Source organism: Rhipicephalus microplus, chromosome 1 (genome assembly GCF_043290135.1).
Source record: "Rhipicephalus microplus isolate Deutch F79 chromosome 1, USDA_Rmic, whole genome shotgun sequence".
Lineage (NCBI taxonomy): Eukaryota > Metazoa > Arthropoda > Arachnida > Ixodida > Ixodidae > Rhipicephalus > Rhipicephalus microplus.
The window spans coordinates 295,168,846-295,186,646 of NC_134700.1; the positions used below are offsets into that span (position 1 = coordinate 295,168,846).

Here is a 17,801-nt window from a genome sequence, read left to right on the forward strand (position 1 = left end):
TGAATAAAGATGCTTACAAAGCCAGTCAGAAAAGCCATATTCCGAGTTTCCTTTTGACAAACAAGAGATTTTTAGAGTGAAAGAGAATCTTGATGTGATTAGCGGTGGTAGGACAGGAAGTGCTGCTGAAGCTACTGTTTCTTCAGCGTTCATTCCGTCACTATAGTGCAGCCACGGTGTTGAAAAACTGTGCACATTCAATCGTAGCAAGGGATTCGAGCCTTATAGGATGTGTGAGTTACACTGAAAGCAAATGTAAACATGGGCAACTGCACAAAGCAGCTTTGACTGCTGTCACAAGCGTTGTTATCTGCATTGCTACTAGCCTGTTCTTGAGACAATTTGCAAGTGTATTCATTCAACTCCGCAGGGTCACCCGTGTTGAAGCGTGGCACACTTCACCGCCTCTCCCAGAAGGCCCTGGTTGCTCAGCAGTCACTGGAGGAAATCCTTCCTGGATCACCCAAAGCATCCCAAATTTTCACGCACCTCAAGGAGCACATCTTTGATTTCGAGATCAGTCAACTTCTTGGAAGGTGGGACTTGTGGATTTTGGCCTAGCTTTGCATGTCTTCCATATTATTGCTCTTAGCTCAGCTCCCACCTGAAATACTTTTGTGATGTTCTCTTCAAATTTTTTTGATGCGCACTGTTGGCTTCTTTCTTTGGAAGTCAATTCAAAAGCCATGCAAAGAGCTGAAAAGGCACTGCAAGATGTTCTCCAGTGGTGATTGTGTTAGTTGCTTATTGTAAGAAGGATAGAAAAGGAATTTTAAGGGGTAGTTTTTCTTTGCTACACGTAATATTAGTGATATCTAACAGACAAGAAAGCCAGGGCTTGTAACAAACACGTTGAGATGTGTATGTTTGTTGAAACCAGTTAAAAGGCACAAAGTTCTCCATAGTCACTTGTGTTTTACCATGAAGACGCAGTAACCTTCAATATAAGTCATGTCTCGTATGTTCACAAGGTAAGAGAGCTTCTTACTGCAGAAGGGCTTGGTGAATTGACCATCTTATGGCTGTGAGGGAAATATTACACTGGAAAATTTAATGTTCCGAGGCATGAGAGCATGTCTGCCATCTGCGATACTAGGTGCACATTTTATCAAGAAATTTATGAATGCAAAAATTATGTATCACCATCATCTTCAGTCATTTAGGCAAGGTATCCCTTCAGCTTTGTTTGTGCTTTTGCTCTATGTTCTTACAGTACAATTATTTCACGCACTGTGAGGAACTCTGAGGTTACAATTTATTTGTTGTATGCTTTGTGCTATCTTGGTATGGTACTATGTAGATGAAAAGGGGACCTGGATGACCTGTAACCTTGGGTATACTATAATCACATTGAAATACTTCAACTTGCCACTGCTAATGCTTGTATGAAGGTGGTAAATGTAAAACATTTACGTACTCTGCGTGTACGAAGTCTGTTAGAAAAGTATCTGACCTTTGGTGAAAGAAAGAAAACTGGCTTAATTCGAGCGTTGGAAACCTAATCTCCCTCAAAGTAGTCCCCTTGGGACTCTACACACTTCTTTCAATAGTACTGCCATTGTTGGAATCATTCTGTGAAGGCCTCTTTTGGAATGCAAAAGGACTGAAAACTGGGCCAGTTGGTGATAGTACTTGAGTCGTGCACTGCGTTAAAATATGTTCAAGCACTCTTTCAGAATGGAGCTTAGCTCAGCTGTCGTTGCAGCCATAATGTCTTTCCTTGTCTAAAATCACTCTCCTTTCAATGTGCTCTTGAGTTTGGGAAACAGCCAGAAGTCGCAGGGGGCCACATCAGGAGAGTAAAGAGCCTCTTGAACTACAGTAGTCTGACTTTTCCCCGAAGAAGTCTGAACCAAGTGTGAGGAGTGCGTGGGAGCATTGTTGTGAAGAATGCGCCCATTTCCTGTTGACCACATTTCAGGCCTCTTGCACCGTACAGCATCACATACACGACGGAGGACATCTCTGTAGTACTCTTTGGTGATTGTTTAACCCTGCGTTGCGTACTCGTACCACAGGAGTCAAAAAAAGCACTCAGCATCACTTTGACATTGCTGCTCACTTGGCGGGCTTTCTTTGGTCTGGGTGACGTGGAATGCCTCCACTGTGATGATTGGGATTTGGTTTCCAGGTTGTACCTGTGCACACAAGACTCGTCACCAGTAATAATGGTGTTCATGAAGTCGGGGTCACTGCTTGTGAAATCCAGCATGTCTTGTGAGACTTCACGAATTTCACCGCAAATCTCTTCATGGACAAATTTTCTGTCATAATGGAATGCACAAATAAAGTGCTGATGCCCACCTTTTCTGCAATTTTCCAGGTAGTCATCACCACAACGTTCACTTTGGCAATGACTGGTCATTTCGGCATGTTGATGGCTGACTGAAGTGTCACTCGCTCTCCGCCGATGTGCGGCTGTTTTTGATCTGTGTGCGGCTTATAGCGTCATCTCCAAAAGCTGTCTTGATCTTCCCAATGGTTTCTACTTGGTTGTCACCCAGTTTCTGGCAAAATTTGATGCTGTAGCGTGGCTCTAGTCAGTCTGTCATTTTTCTTGCTATGAAAAACCGACAAGAGCATTGCGCACTATGCCACTCAAACGCTGCATTCCAGGGACTGATGTTATTGGCAGCCGAGAAAAAATTCACGCATGCACGCAACGGTTCAAGGTCGGCTGATGCAAGCGCGCTCGCTTTAAATCCATGAGATATGGTGTGGTATGGAAAAACTTTATTAAGAGGTCAGTCGCGTGCTCGCAAAAAAACGATAAGGTCGGATTCTTTTTTGACAGACATTTATTGCTTTTCCATGTGCAGTGCTCGGTCCCGTACCAACAGCCAGTGCTCAAGCCAGGAAGACCTGGCATCTGACGCGGCCCAACAGAGCAGCCCCGTTTCCGTCACTCCTTCCTCCTTGCGTAAGGCTCCTGACCAAAGCCCACGCATCTCGCCAGTGCACAAGATGTGAGCAGCTTGATTTTTTGTGGGATGCACAGTAATATGACGGCATCCACAACTCACTGGTGCTTTTGGCACTTATCATTACCCATGTGTAGAAGTTGTACAGCTGTGCGAATAGCAAAATTTTGAGTGCTAAGTGAATTCGAATATTTAAGTGTGAGTGCAAATTGAATTGAATAGAATATTTCTCAAATATTTCTAGAATCTTTTTTGGAATGGTTCAATGTGAAACTGTTAGAAAAATAAGTTCGAGAGGATTTCTAAGCATATCATGATATTTAGCAACATGTAAGTTTTTATTTTTGCTAGGTTGATAAAATGCTGGTACGATAGAATTTCATGGTTGTCTTATCAAGAATGACGCAGTGCAAAGGCCGAATTGTATTAGTACACAATTTGGTGCAAACAAAGTGTTGCCCAGAACACTTCTGCGTAAAAAGCAAAGATGCTGTTCTCTCAGCCTTTTCTTTTTTTTTTCAACTTCTGCGGAAGCCCAACTGATCCGGCAGACAAGGTAATGCTTCCTTCAAGTTTGGAGTCCCAAATTTGCCTCATTTACGTTAACATACATAAACATTTGAAATTTTGGAGGCTAAAAATTTTTTGTGTTAAATTTTTTAGATTTCCTGTCTAAATTTCAGGTTCAAAACAGCATTTATTGTGCCTGTATATCTGTCACATTTACCATCTCTTTGTTGGAACCAGCGTTTAGTTGATTCGATATATTTGCGACCGTGGCAGAGCTTAAAAGGCAGCTTTGCCGCAATACTGGACTGTGTGATGAGGTGAAGCATTCAAAAATTTGAAGGGGCCATTTTTAGTTTGACGACTGTGTCTTTGAAAAGTTTGACCGTAGCGGACACGGAAAAAGAAGTATTTGAGGAAGAGAAACTTACAGGCTGTACCAGTGCACAAGGGTGACTCAGTAGTGTCACAAAGTGATGTGGTTTACAATGCCCAATAGATGACGCTTTCGGCGTGTTGCCATTGTTTACATGCGCTTCTATGGATGCGACGCATGAAAATTGTGATAGTGCCTCATATACTGCAAATTTTTTGAAATTTGTGTGTGTAACATGAATAACTGGATGTGACAAATATTTCTGTGGTAGTTAATGACTAATACTGCCAGAATTACAGTCGCAAAGCACCTGAAACGAGCTGCTAGCAATGGCTTGGAGCAGACGACGTCTGCCGCATGCACGTGCCTCTTGCTGCTCACTGGCATGTTGTGGGCGTGCATGCATGGGTGGCCTTGGGAGGGAAAGTTGCCCACAAGCTCTGGTGAATCCCTTTGCAATATGGGGTGGAAATCTGTTGAGTCAAACTGCAGCAGTGGTTAAGCATCCTGCAAGGAGAACGTAATTACCCTCAAAGTTCCTAGTGACCCGGTGAGGTTGGAAGTGTGGGCTCGCAGCATACGTAAGATCGCAAGCTGACACCTCGTGACTGCGTTTGTGAGGAGCACTTCTTAAACAGTGACTCTGCCACACCATATTACATAACATATAGGCATGTTGCATGACGTGTTATGTGACATTCCTCTTTTTTTTTTTTTCGAAGCAGCTTCCGGCAGTATTGTAGGTCTGTGGTCGAACAGCTACATGCCATGAAGAATGCATGGGTTGTATGCCTACTTAGAACCGAACACATTTGCATCTGTCTCAATTTCGCGGTCACAGACAACGCTGAGTTTTCCTTTCCAACCAAGGATGATGACAACAATGACCTTTCTGTGAAATGAGTTCTCTAATGCTGTCGTGTTAAAATTTGGAACCAGCGAGTACGCACAGCAACACACCCAGTTGGACGTAAAGCTCAAATGGCGAATCAAAGCGAAGTGGCCTTGAATGTAGTTAGAGCGATGCGCATGTTCTTCCTCCTTCGCTAGCAGAGTTTTACAACAGAGGGTGCTTAAGCGTTGTGCCCGATTTCGTGACCTTTTCAGGGCGCCCGAGCGAGCGCAGTTCGCCTAAAAAATTCTTGCTCCGTGGTAGTGAGCCTGAAAGGTAGCGTTGCTGAAATACGAGAATGTATTGAGGTGAAGCATATTAAAAATCTGAAAGTGTCACTTTTAATTAGACGTTGACTGCATTTGTTTTTGGGAAGTTCTAATAGTTAAAATAATGAAAATTTCAGTGCAAATTGAATGAAATAGCAAACACTATTAGAAAAATATTCGAAACTTCGAATATTCACGCGCTTCTATTGTTCAGTTCTTTAGCATGGGTAGATCTGTAATTTCTACCTTCTGCAGCATCCGCCAGGGCAAAAAATCAGATTGACATTTAGCGTAGCTTGGTACAGCTGAAGTTTTTATATGTGAACTTCATTAATTCGGTAAACAGGGCAATCTTGATTTGTCCTTTGGTTCTGGCAAGCCTATGTATCATTTTATGTTGCCAAATTTTTATTCATTTGTATATCATAATCTTGAATGACATGGTGCTTTTGGTGCCTTGAATTTATTAAAGCAAAAATGCTCCATCTTCAACTTGTGTGGTGGAACAAGATTTAGATAGCATTCTGACTGGTGAGATGAATGTGGAGTTTACCACAAGGCAAGCTTTGTTTCTTCATTCTAAAGCTGTAATTAATACTTGACAGCTTAACTAAGATTATCGAATATGTTCAACAGACTACATAAGGTCATGAAGATTCACTTGTTTCTAACATGAGACGAAAGTTTTCTGTTAACTCTGGTCAAAGAAATGCTCCACAGTCATTCGCTGTTGCCTTCGTGGGATGTAGGTTCAAAAAAGGACGGACCCCAGCACAAAGTGTAACGATTGTTTATTAACGTAGTAGCAGCAGCGGGGCAAGCATGCTGCTGCTGCTCTCGAACAGTTAGAGAAACAATCATAAAACCGAGCTTGGCAGCTTGGGTGTTATAACAAAGCCAGCAGTGGTGACATAAGTTTCCAGTGAAACTGTGGTGGCGCTGTCCCTTATCGGAAGCACATTGAAGCACGTGGCTGTGTCACTCCGGCCTATCCAGTGACGAGACAGAGGTTGCGCAGGTTGATGCGCAGTGGTTGCCACACCTTATTTTCATGTGCGCTCGTGTCGCTGTGTAAAATCTACGCTCATTTTATTCATCACATTGTGATGCTCAAGGTTGGGAACATCACCCGTGCGAAGCCCAGTGGATAACGGCCTGAGTGGCGGCACCGAGGAACAACTGATTGACTGTGTTGTGGAGTCAGCGTTTCTCCTTGCTTGGCGTGGCATCGAGGGTTCTTCTAAACAGTGTTGGATGGTGCGTTGCTGTTTGCTGTCTATTGGTGCTGGAGGTTTATAGAGTGGAACTTGATGCCCTGCTGCTCTGTGCATGACTGTCTCTGCTAAGGGGAAAATATAAACCAGAAACATACCTGCTATCTTCAAACTGTTCTGGAGCTGAAGCATTAAAAAAAATTACATCATTAATTTTCATTGAAGACACATACATATTTAGAAGCATTACATGTTCCAATAACGATTAAATCACCCGTTGGTATTTCATTGTCACTGTTATCATCATTGAGAAATCTAGCTTCATGGAAAGACGGAGGCTTTTTCTTGAAATCTTGAATTATTGGTAATATGTCATTATAACCCATTCTATGCTTATCATGTGGTTCTTAAATTTGAAATTGCTGTTGAAGAGCTTTGAATTACATAGCAAGGCTTTCAAAGAAACTAGGAGCTGTGCACTTTAAAATTATTGATGATAATGATTTAGGAAACCATGAAAACTTTCTTGCTGAGAATGCCTCTGTCCCCTTGTTTCTCTTTGTAAATACCTCTTAGCAGAAATTTTTCACTCCACGCAGATTTGAACTCATTTTTTTTTTGGGAGGGGGGGGGGGGGCGGGTTGATCTGATACTTTAAGTGCTGTTGTGCAAGAGCCCCGTGGAAGTGGCTGAATAGAGGAAGCATGTTGTGAATCTTAATGGGCCTGCAGAACGGCAACTAAGCTCATTACCTTGGGCAAGCCCACAGAAGGATTTCAGTCTGTTGTTACAAGCATTGAAATGTTATGCACAACAGACTGAAATGATGAGGTGCATCACTCCGCACATGTTTCAGAAAGAACTTCATGTGCTGAAAGTGTTCGGATGCTATGCACAACAGGGAAAAAATGAGGACTATGTGTATTGAAAGTGTAAGAATACCTTGCATGACTTTGAAGCATCAGTTTGTGATTGCGTTGAGCACAAAAGCTTGCAGCTCAAGTGTGTAGCAATGCATAGAAATGGGCTGTACCTCATATATCCTGACTTTACTGGAAAACGTTGTAAAACCTTCATAGGAGCACTGTTGTTGGACTAGTTGGTGAAACAGCTGCATAAATGAGGAGTGCATTGTCACAGGGCCCACATTGTCGCATTTCCTGCGCATGTGTATGTCCCATATAGCTTCCTTCATTTTGTCACTTGTAAAAGGTGGCTAACTGTGAAATGAGTGCCTCTTTTCATGAGGAAGAGCGAATGCGAAGACCCACTAAGATGTGCTGAATGTGCATACAGTGCTCATACTATCTAAAGCGCTTTCTTTTTTTTTTGCTTTATCTGTTAGTTGAGTTTTTTCCCAACTAAATTTCATTCTATTATGTTTTTGCTGTACCAGGAACGAGGGCAAGTGTTGGTATGCGTCAACAAATTAGCCCTGACCAATGAGCTTGTTGCCTCGCACCTAGAGATCAAGCGGAAGCTTTTTGAAAGGCTTCTTCAGGCCTGCTGCACAAGCCTACAGGAATCAGGTAGCTATGGTAAACCTTTCTTTCACTTTGACCTACACTATAGAAATGCACTGTTATGAAAATCAAAGGAGTGTCTGTCTGAAATTGTAAGGACATTTGCTTCTTGTTTCTAAAATGAGTCATGAAAAAAAAAAAGGTCAGTTACTAAGTGCTTCAGTACAGTGTGGACCAGTGCAGTTCCATGGTTCAAGTCTAGGGTAGGACGAAAACTTTTCTGGTGAAGAAAAAGTCATGGTTCAACAAAATGTACACTCGCCAATTAAGAAGAACACAAAACATCAGAATCGACGTTTCAATACGGGTGCCTTGTTCACTGTGAACAAATGCATACTTGCCAAGTCTCCCGGATTTCGACATATCATACATTTGTACAGTTGGCAAAAAAATCTCTTGAAAATTGAAATTTCTGTGCGTGGTCTGGCCGCATTGACAAAAATTAAACCCAGTCCAGGGGTGACACAGCTGCGCATACCATAAGCAAGTGTTTCAAGAGGGCAGGCTTCGTGCACAATGCAGAGGCTCTGGAAGACGATGAGCAGAGCGACACGTCGCTCGCCAATGAGACCCTCAACACTGATGACGTGTGGTCCTGCCTCATTGACAGCAACTTTGTAATCGCCACCGACACTTTCCAAGAATTTGTTGATGCCTGGGAGTCGGAGCTTTCTGTCTGCGAGGAAGCGAGCACAGATGAAGCGATCGTCGCAGCGGTGCACTGTAGTGCGGAGGTTGCAACCGACGACGAGTCAGACGGCGAAGGCGATGTCGACCCGACGCCAGAACCAGATTTCCCGTGCAAAGACGCATTGGAATACCTCGCTAAAGTGAAAACGTACTGGGCGAAAAACAGTTTGAGCGAGAAATCGCTTCAGTGCTTAAGCTTTGTGGAGGACGAAATTGTTGGCAGCGCTGTTCGCAAGCATCGCCAGACGAAAATAACGGCGTTCTTCCGCTGATGCCGGACTTGAGAACTTTGTGTGGTGTTGTAATTGTGTTGAATGTGTCTGCAAGTGAAAAGTGTAGTAAATTGCTTTTGAAAGGTGGGTTGCCCTTTTGACATAGGCAAAGGCCGAAAAAAGCATGCTTTGGGTGTAACGCGGTACCGCTTATAGCGTGAATTTTTACAACTCCCGTGACTTACATTATAAGCAGTCTACACTGTATCTGTGCTGCTAAATTTGAAAACCAAAGCATCGTGCGGTCCTAATAATGTACCAAACGTATTCCTATGACAATATGCTTTATCTATTGTAAAATTTTTTGTTAATATTTTTCACTCTTCTTTGTTATCTTTCCAACTGCCCGGTGATTCGAGAACAGCCCGAATAGTGCATATCTTTTTAAAAGGGAGACCGCTTGACTGTAGGAAATTACCATCCAATTTCACTAACTTTGCAATGTTGCAAACTTATTGAACTCATCATAGCTGCTTGTATAACCACCTTCTAGCAAGAGCGCTTGATTTTGACTGAGTATAAACATGGCTTTCTGAAAAAGGATAATGAACTATAACTCAACTCGTAACAATGTTTCATTTTTTTGCATTAACCCTCGGCAGACAGGGTAGGATAGACATGCTGTATAGATTGCTGTTAAGCTATCGATAAAGTTCCTCACAGTAGACTCGTTTTCAAAGTTAGAACCATAGGTATACTAAAAACATTCATTTCTTGGATTTATGCGTATCTAAATAATCGCAAACAATACATTGATGTAGGGGGTCAACATTCGAATTGTCTTCCGGTCACCTCCGGCGTACCACTGGGCAGTGTGTTAGGCCTTTGCTTTTTCTATTTTATATTAATGATATTGCAAGGGAGTTTAATAGTGACGCCAGGCAGTAGGCAGGCAGCCGGTACAGACAGAAATGCTCGAGCAGTCCAGCGTCTACAGCTCGTGCACCCACTCGCGCTTCGCACTCAGAGAGAGATGGTCCCTTTAGGCAGTGCCTTGCGAATTCCCCACTACAATACCGTGGCGACGAAGACAAGCCATCCTGGCGACTCAAGGTGACGAGAGAACATGAGGGTCGTAGCAGGTCTTGAGGCAGGCGACTGTCGTGGGCCGTCTCACGACCAAGGCGGCGCTTGTCCGTGGATGGCTTGAGCGGTTCAATCACATAGGTGACAGAAGAAGGGTGCTGTATGACGCGGTAAGGGCCAGTATACTTCGGTGCAAACTTGGGAGTCAGGCCAGGAGAGTGGAAAGGCAGTCGGAGCCACACGAGAGAACCGACGGGGAAAGTGTCCTGAAAAAGATCACGGTCGTGGCGATCTTTTTGGAGGGCTTGATTATCTGCTGTGAAGGACCGTGCAAGCTGACGACACTCTTTGGCATGTTCGGCCATTTCAGAAACTGGGCTGAACTCGGAGGCATCAGGATTGTATGGCAGAATTGTGTCGAGTGTGCTGCATGGGTCACGACCATATAAAAGAAAAAATGGAGAAAAGCCCGTTGTTGATTGAATCGCCGTATTGTAGGCATACATCACGAAAGGAAGGACAACGTCCCAATTGGAGTGGTCGGAATCAATATACATAGCGAGCATGTCTCCGAGGGTTCTATTGAAATGTTCTGTTAGGCCGTTCGTCTGAGGGTGGTAGGCTGTTGATGTGCGGTGTACCGTACGGCATGACTGTAGGAGCTGCTGCAGAACTTCGGACAAAAATACGCAACCTCTGTCGCTCAGGAGCTCACGTGGTGCACCATGACGAAGAACAAACCGGTGCAAGATGAAGGTTGCAACGTCACGAGCGCCAGCCGAAGGTAGTGCTGTCGTTTCGGCGTACCTTGTCAGATGGTCGGCAGCCACAATCACCCATCGATTACCACCAACACAGCACGGTAGTGGGCCGTATAGGTCAATCCCAATGAGCGTGCAGGTCATGGTAAAGGCTGTAGTTGACCGGGTAAATGAGGAAATGTCTTGCGCTGCTGACACAGGGAACATGAGCGAATGTGTTTGCGTACAAACGTTTCATACCCCGCCAGTAGTAACGTTGGCGGATCCACTCATACGTCTTTAGCACACCGGCGTGTGCGTGTTGCGGCTCAGCATGAAAATATTTGCAGCTATCAGACCGCATATGGCTGGGTATGACTAGCAGCCATTTACGACCCACCACTTGGTAGTTCCGACGGTATAACAAGCCATCCCGTATGGCGAAATGCGTTTCTTGGCGGCGAAGAGCACGCGGGTAACCAGAAGTTGATGCGTCGGAAAGCATATTCAAGAGCGAGACAATCCAGGGGTCTTTCTGCTGTTCGGATGACATGTCTGTGACGCTGACGGCAGAGAGGGGAAGGTCAAGGGCTGATATTTCCGTATTATCAGATTTCATGGGTGATCGTCAAAGCGTATCTGCGTCAGAGTGCTTTCTCCCCGATCGGTAGACGACGCGTATGTCGAATTCCTGGAGGCGTAGTGCCCAACGTCCGAGGCGACCAGAAGGATCTTTCAGTGAAGCCAACCAACAGAGTGCGTGATGGTCAGTTACCACATCAAACGTTTGGCTGTACAAATAGGGGCGAAACTTGTTTAACGCCCACACAATCGCCAGGCAGTCTTTTTCCGTGACAGAATAGTTGGTTTCTGCCTTAGTGAGGGCGCGGCTGGCATAGGCGACCACATACTCCGCAAAAACTGGTTTGCGTTGCGCGAGCACTGCACCAAGGCCGACGCCACTTGCATCCGTGTGTATTTCGGTCGGCGCAGTAGGGTCGTAATGACGCAGTACGGGTGGTGAGGTAAGGAGTTGGCGCAATGTTGCGAAGGATTCGTCACAGGCTGCAGTCCAATCGAAAGATCTGCAGGACCAGCAAGGAGTTTGGTGAGCGGAGCGATGATGGAAGCAAAGTTCCGGACAAACCGACGAAAATAGGAGCACAGGCCCATAAAGCTCCGTAATTCTTTAACTGTACTCGGCTTAGGAAATTCGGCAACAGCACGAAGCTTGTCAGGGTCGGGAAGGATGCCGGCTTTCGAGACGACATGACCAAGTATGGTGAGTTGTTTAGCCCCAAAGTGACATTTCTTCAGGTTAAGCTGAAGCCTGGCGTTTGTAAGGCACTGTAGAATTTTACGCAGACGAGTGAGATGCGAAGTGAAATCGGGTGAAAAGACCACAACGTCATCAAGATAGCACAAGCAAATGTTCTATTTGAGGCCACGTAAAATGCTGTCCATCATTCGCTCGAATGTGGCGGGCGCATTGCAGAGTCCGAATGGCATTACGGTAAATTCATAGTGACTATCCGGTGTGACGAACGCCGTTTTTGGACGATCACACTCAGCCATTGGGACCTGCTAATAGCCGGAGCGAAGGTCAAGTGAGGAAAAGAATTCTGCACCTTAGAGACAATCGAGAGCGTCGTCTATGCGGAGAAGAGGGTAGACATCTTTCCTCGTAGTGTTGTTTAGGCGCCTGTACTCTACGCAGAACCGGATCGAACCATCCTTTTTTTTTTTTTGACGAGTACAACTGGTGAAGACCAACGACTACAAGAAGGCTTGATGACTCCACGCTGTAGCATGTCGTCTACTTGTTTTGCGATTACGCGACGCTCCGCCGGGGGCACATGATAGGGGCGCTGGTGCAAAGGAGTACTCTTCTCTGTGTCAATCGTGTGCACAACGGTGTTCGTTCTTCCTAGAACCGCTTGGGGAAAGTCAAACGAACGCCTGAATTCGTGCAACAGGGTGACAAGCTGCTCTCGTTGAGCCGGGGCGAGATGGCTGTCAATATAACTGTGAAATGCATCGGACGACACGCTGTTCGAGGCAAGTGAGGAACCAACGCGTTCAGCTCCATATTCGGCTTGGTGTCGAAGAAATCAGCAGGCACGATAGTACCTTCATCGATAAGCTGAATGTGGCCGAGCGTCTCGTTGCGGCGCAAACTGAGGGGGCATGAGTTCGGATTGGAAATAAATATTCCGGTAGTGTCTTGACAAAGCGCAAGAACGGCGAATGGCAGCGATGTGTGGTGGCGGCTACCGAAGATGTCAGATGGCGCGAATAGGACGGTAGCGTCAGAAAGTGAAGTGCAGCAGGCAGGGACAAACTGGGCGCTGAAAGGAGGAATGTTTATGTCCGTCGCGACGACAAGGTTAGCCACCCTAGATACGGCCGCATCAACAGAAGGCGCATCACGAAACGGTAACAGCTCCACTTTGGCCCGAGCACAGTCCACCACGGCGTGATGACGTGATAAGAAATCCCATCCTAGGATGACATCGTGGGAACATGAAGCCAACACGTGAAATTCAATGATGTACAACACGTCTCGAATAACCACTTTTGCCGTACATGCCGCAATGGGCTCAATTTGTTGGGCACTCGCAGTGCTAAGAGGAACTACGGGAGAAAACATCGTCACTTTACGAAGAGATCGGCAGAGTCTTTGACTAATCACAGATATCGCGGCACCGGTATCGATGAGTGCAAGTGTTCTTACACCTTCGACAATTACATCGATAAGATTGGCGGGAGACAGGCGAGGACTTGAACGATTAGACGATGACGCAGCTCGTGCCTCCGGAGCTGCGGCAGTTAGTTTTCCGTCTCAATGGAGGTGGGTCATCGACGCATAGGCGATACAGAACGACGACTTGTTGAAGGGGAAGGCGAGCGGGAAGTTGAGCGTCGAGAAGTGGAGGTTCGGGTGCTGGACGCAGCTTGCGCATCGCGTTCGTGAACTTCAGGTGGCATGGGAGGCGCGTGGTATGGGGGCCGAAACGAGTAGTCAGCGTATCTTGGTGCATTAACTGCGAAGCGCCGACGACATAGACGTGCAACGTGACCTGGAATTTCGCAAAAGTAACATATGGGCCGGTTGTCAGCAGTGCGTCAAGGATTTCTGCCGTGCTGCTGTGTAGGTGGAAGCGGCGTGGGGGAAGGTCGCACAGGTTGTGGCGTATACAGTGGCATACGAGGTGGAGGCATTGCCGCGACGGCCCCATAAGTCAGTGGCGCGGCAACAGGTGTTGGTGGAGAGGCAGACGTAGGTGATAGCAACGCTTCGGAGACCTGCTCCTGAATAGCCTCTCTGATTGTCGGCGTTAAGTAGTTCGTTGGTGCTTCGGTGGTCGGCAGATACAAAAGACACGAAAGCTGTCGGGCGACCTCTTCGCGTACATAGTCTTTTATCTGCTCCAGCAGGGTGCTGTCACCACCGACGGCCAGGGCAGCGAGAGAGTCGTCTGCTGTCGTCGACCTCCGAACTGAAGCACGTTGTTTCCGAATCTCTTCCAAGCTCTGGCACAGGGTCACAAGTTCGGACACGGTACTTGGGCCCTTTGCCAGCAACATTTGAAAGGCATCATCGTCTATTCCTTTCAAGATATGCCTAATCTTGTCTTGTTCAGTCATCTCGTGGTTAAAGCGCCGGCATAAATCGATGACATCTTCAATATAGCTTGTGAAGCTTTCGCCCTGCCTTTGTGCTCGTCCGCATAGGCGCTGTTCAGCACACAGCTTGCGCACTGCGGGGCGATCGAACACAGTTGCAAGGGTAGTCTTAAAAGCGGCCCAAGTGCTAAATTCAGTACGGTGGCTTGTGAACCACAGGCTGGCGACGTCTTTAAGATAAAATGGGACATACTCCAATTTTGAGGGGTCGTCCCACTTGTTGGCGGCACTCACTTTTTCGAACAGCTGCAACCAATCTTCCACATCTTGGTCCTCGGTGCCGCTGAAGAAGGGGGGATCCCGTTGGCACAGGGTGGTAGGTATGATGACCAGTTGAGATTGGGCCGTGCTTTGTAGGGTGGTACCTTGCTCGGTCGTCTGATCGGGCATTGCTGATGCAGTGGGCAGCTTCCAGCTTCGAAGTTCCAGGTTTGCGTACCCAGCACACTTCCACCACTTTGCAAGGGAGTTTAATAGCGACGCCAGGCAGTAGGCAGGCAGCCGGTACAGACAGAAATGCTCGAGCAGTCCAGCGTCTACAGCTCGTGCACCCACTCGCGCTTCGCACTCAGAGAGAGATGGTCCCACTAGGCAGTGCCTTGCGAATTCCCCACTACAATATTGTTAATGTTATTCACCCTGGTGTAGAAATTGGATTATTTCAGATGATTGTGTTTTGTTCAAAGAAATGAGTTCCACTAAAAGTTACAACAATTTGAACACTAGCCTGTGCAATATACATGAATGGTGTAAAAAGTTGGAAATGTGCCTCAACACGAGCAAATGTGTCTGCCTTCCAGTAACTCATCAAAAAAACAACCAGCCCTGCGCAGAACGTGCAGCACTGACACAGCAAAAGCAGGAATAGTGGCCTTTTAGAGACTTTTTTGAACACTCTTTTGGGAACTGCTATAAGCATACTTGCAGGGTACCCACTGTGTCATAAACAATCCAAATTTCTGTGTACAGTAGACTCCCAATAAACCAAACTCGCTTAAACGAAAATGCCTCATTAACGGAACGAATGCCTAGTTCACACTGAAACATCCGCTTTCCACAGCAACCGAAATTCCCCTGCCGCCGAAACACAGCGTCGTTCGCACTGGACGTGCCCCCCGACGCCGAATATGCCATCTACTACAGGGCGAACGCGGGATGGATGCGCTGTCACCCGGTTGCTGTCGCGGCTCGCAAACGCTACTACGCTATCCAGTGGTGTATACTTCGACAATTCTCGTACGCAAGAAGCAAGAAAAGACAGTACTGCTTACTTTGCTGGCAAGTGGCTGTCTTGTAATGCACGAAGAGCAGAAAAACCACCGACGCCAGCGGCGTGGGTGGGTTCGTTTTGCTTTGCAAGACCGCAACAAGCTCGGTCACGCCAACAGGAAGCTCGGTCACCTCTTTCACGAAATACGGAGGCGAAGTAGGCACAGAGTAGGTTAAACTCCCGTTGGTTTCAACATTCAGTTACGTGCACTGCAGCATAACAAGTGAGTAGGGCTTGGCCGCCATTTTTCAAAATTCCTTGACTAGCGCTCTTAATTGGTCCGCGGTGACCGATTCGGCGGCAGATGCCGCAAAAATCGGTCCGAGAGCGATCGGCGCGGAAAGGGTTCTTTCGGTGGATCTCGCCGCCGCCGAACCGGATTCAGAGCACTTTCGGCGGCCGGAATGCTCAGTGTGAACGCGGCTTAAACGGGCTCATATGGCTGGCTCATATGTATGGGTACAGGTGGTGGTGCCGTATTTTCTGGCATTGTTGCAGCAAGATCCTGCAAACGACATCATGTAATTCTTTGTAAGGGTGGTTTCACTGTAGAGAAGGGTTGCTCAGCCGTGAAAACACATATTGGAAGTTTGCATTGCTGCAAAGCTTTACTCGTACATGATGTGAGAGAAATGGGGTGAAGGTTGCCTGTGTTCACGGCCTTTCCAGGTTTCGGTACAAATGTGACTAGGGCAGTCTTCCACTGTATGGGGAGTGGCACTTCCCCTGACCAAATTGAGTTGAAATAATCTTATAGTGATTCATAAGCCGCGTCGGGAAGGTTAGCTAACATTTTCACAGTAATTTTGTCCCGACCCGGAGCGGTGCCACGTTTGATTTTAGTCAAGGCTTTCCGAAGTTCGAAAAGCTCGAATGGGCAGTCCAGTTCTACGTTCTCCGCACCCGCATAGGAGTACGCCGATCCACGCAGGTCCTCTGTAGAGCAATGATATTGGCCTCTTAATTTGTGCGCCAGCTGGGTTGCATTACCTTGAAAGCTATGGATTGCCCTTTGTTTTTCTGAGTTTTGGTGCGGGTCTCCATTGGGTCTATGAGTGCGCAAAATAGCCTCCAAGTATTTTTGCCTGACATCTGGCGCGCTGCCGTGTTGCATAACAATTGGGGAGCGGAGAGTACTTTGTTCTGTCTGAACAGAAGTGCGTGTACTCTTTGATGACTGTTGCCTGTTTCATTGCTGGCTTTATTTCAAGCCAGTGAAGCTGGGGCAATCTTCACAGGATTCCTAGCTCATCATGAATTCGTAGTTGGTTTCAATATCTCATTGTGAGCAGCATTGTAGTGGAAAGTGAGTGTTCCACTAATATTAGATTTGAATTTTTTGTCTGCTTTTAGGTCAGGCCAATGCCACCTACGCTGAGAATGCATCCGAGCTTATGAAGCTGGTTTTCGACTTTGTCTGCCATGAAAACGTCGAGGATGAGAGCCGATTGAGTGAGAAGGTGAGCAGGACTGTTGAGCTTCCATAGTGGGCTTGCAAACATTTCTGCATTTTTTTGCATTAACTTATGTATAATGCTTGTACAATATCTGTCCTGCTGTTGAAATGTGCAACTCTGTTATCACACGATAGTAATTGTGTGTGAGCCTCAGCTGCACATGCTTTGACAGGTTTGGAGCTGCTTTGTCTCCGGCATGGTGCAGTAGACGGGAAAGTTGCAAAAAAGAAGAGTAAGCTGTAACAACGCATTAATCTATATGTGTTCTTACTGTCATGCAGTGTGCCTTGTGGTCATATGATAGCATCAGGAGCTTAACCGATGCGGCATTAGTTGTATTTAAAGTACAGTATTAGCCTTATTCTTGACACCGCAGTCTTTTGACAAGCTCTTGCACATTTAATATTTTGTATTTGTTGACTTGATTATAAATTATTCTTTAATATAATATTACTATTGATGCAGTTCGGTCGCAATATTGGCATGAAAAATATTTTTTTATTATAATTCTGATTGAGAAGCAGTCCCAGGATATTCTAGTTTACTGCGTTGTGCAGAGCGCTTTGCAGCTGTGATTCATAAGAGCCTCTTTTTTTCGTCATCAAGTATGTATAGTAGTACTTGTGTCAGCAGTCACCTTGTGTGTCTATCAATCACCCTTGCAGCTCCTGGAGCATGTCCTGATGGTGATGGACCTATTGATGGTGTTTGGTGAGTCACCAGGAGATGAGGGTTGGGAGGACATGTCCAAGCTGGCCTTGGGCATCCTGCTCGTGTGTGCTGCAAGCCACAAGCTGGAGCTGTGCGCAATGGCCACGGCTCGGCTGCACACACTCGTGCAGACCCGCCCATTCGCGTCACTCGAGGAGTCCTGCTACCTGCTCACTGGAGTGAACACTGTCCTCGCCAAAGCAGTCAAAGGTCAGCTGGCTGTGAAGTCTTCCTTCAGTCCTTTGA

The 17,801-nt window shown here is 46.3% G+C and overlaps 1 protein-coding gene across 4 annotated transcripts in view; it reads left to right on the plus strand.

Moving 5' to 3' along the window:
* LOC119165896 (neurobeachin-like protein 1) overlaps positions 1 to 17,801 on the plus strand; it is a 202,742-nt gene that overhangs the window by 78,155 nt on the left and 106,786 nt on the right. For 3 of the 4 annotated variants that reach the window (XM_075865221.1, XM_075865224.1, XM_075865223.1), the window contains 6 exons: positions 371 to 536; positions 2,820 to 2,966; positions 6,081 to 6,222; positions 7,576 to 7,717; positions 16,741 to 16,847; positions 17,510 to 17,765. In XM_075865221.1, the coding sequence (XP_075721336.1) occupies positions 371 to 536; positions 2,820 to 2,966; positions 6,081 to 6,222; positions 7,576 to 7,717; positions 16,741 to 16,847; positions 17,510 to 17,765 (960 nt within the window). The remainder of the gene's footprint in view (positions 1 to 370; positions 537 to 2,819; positions 2,967 to 6,080; positions 6,223 to 7,575; positions 7,718 to 16,740; positions 16,848 to 17,509; positions 17,766 to 17,801) is intronic. The other variant, XM_075865222.1, reaches the window with a different exon arrangement.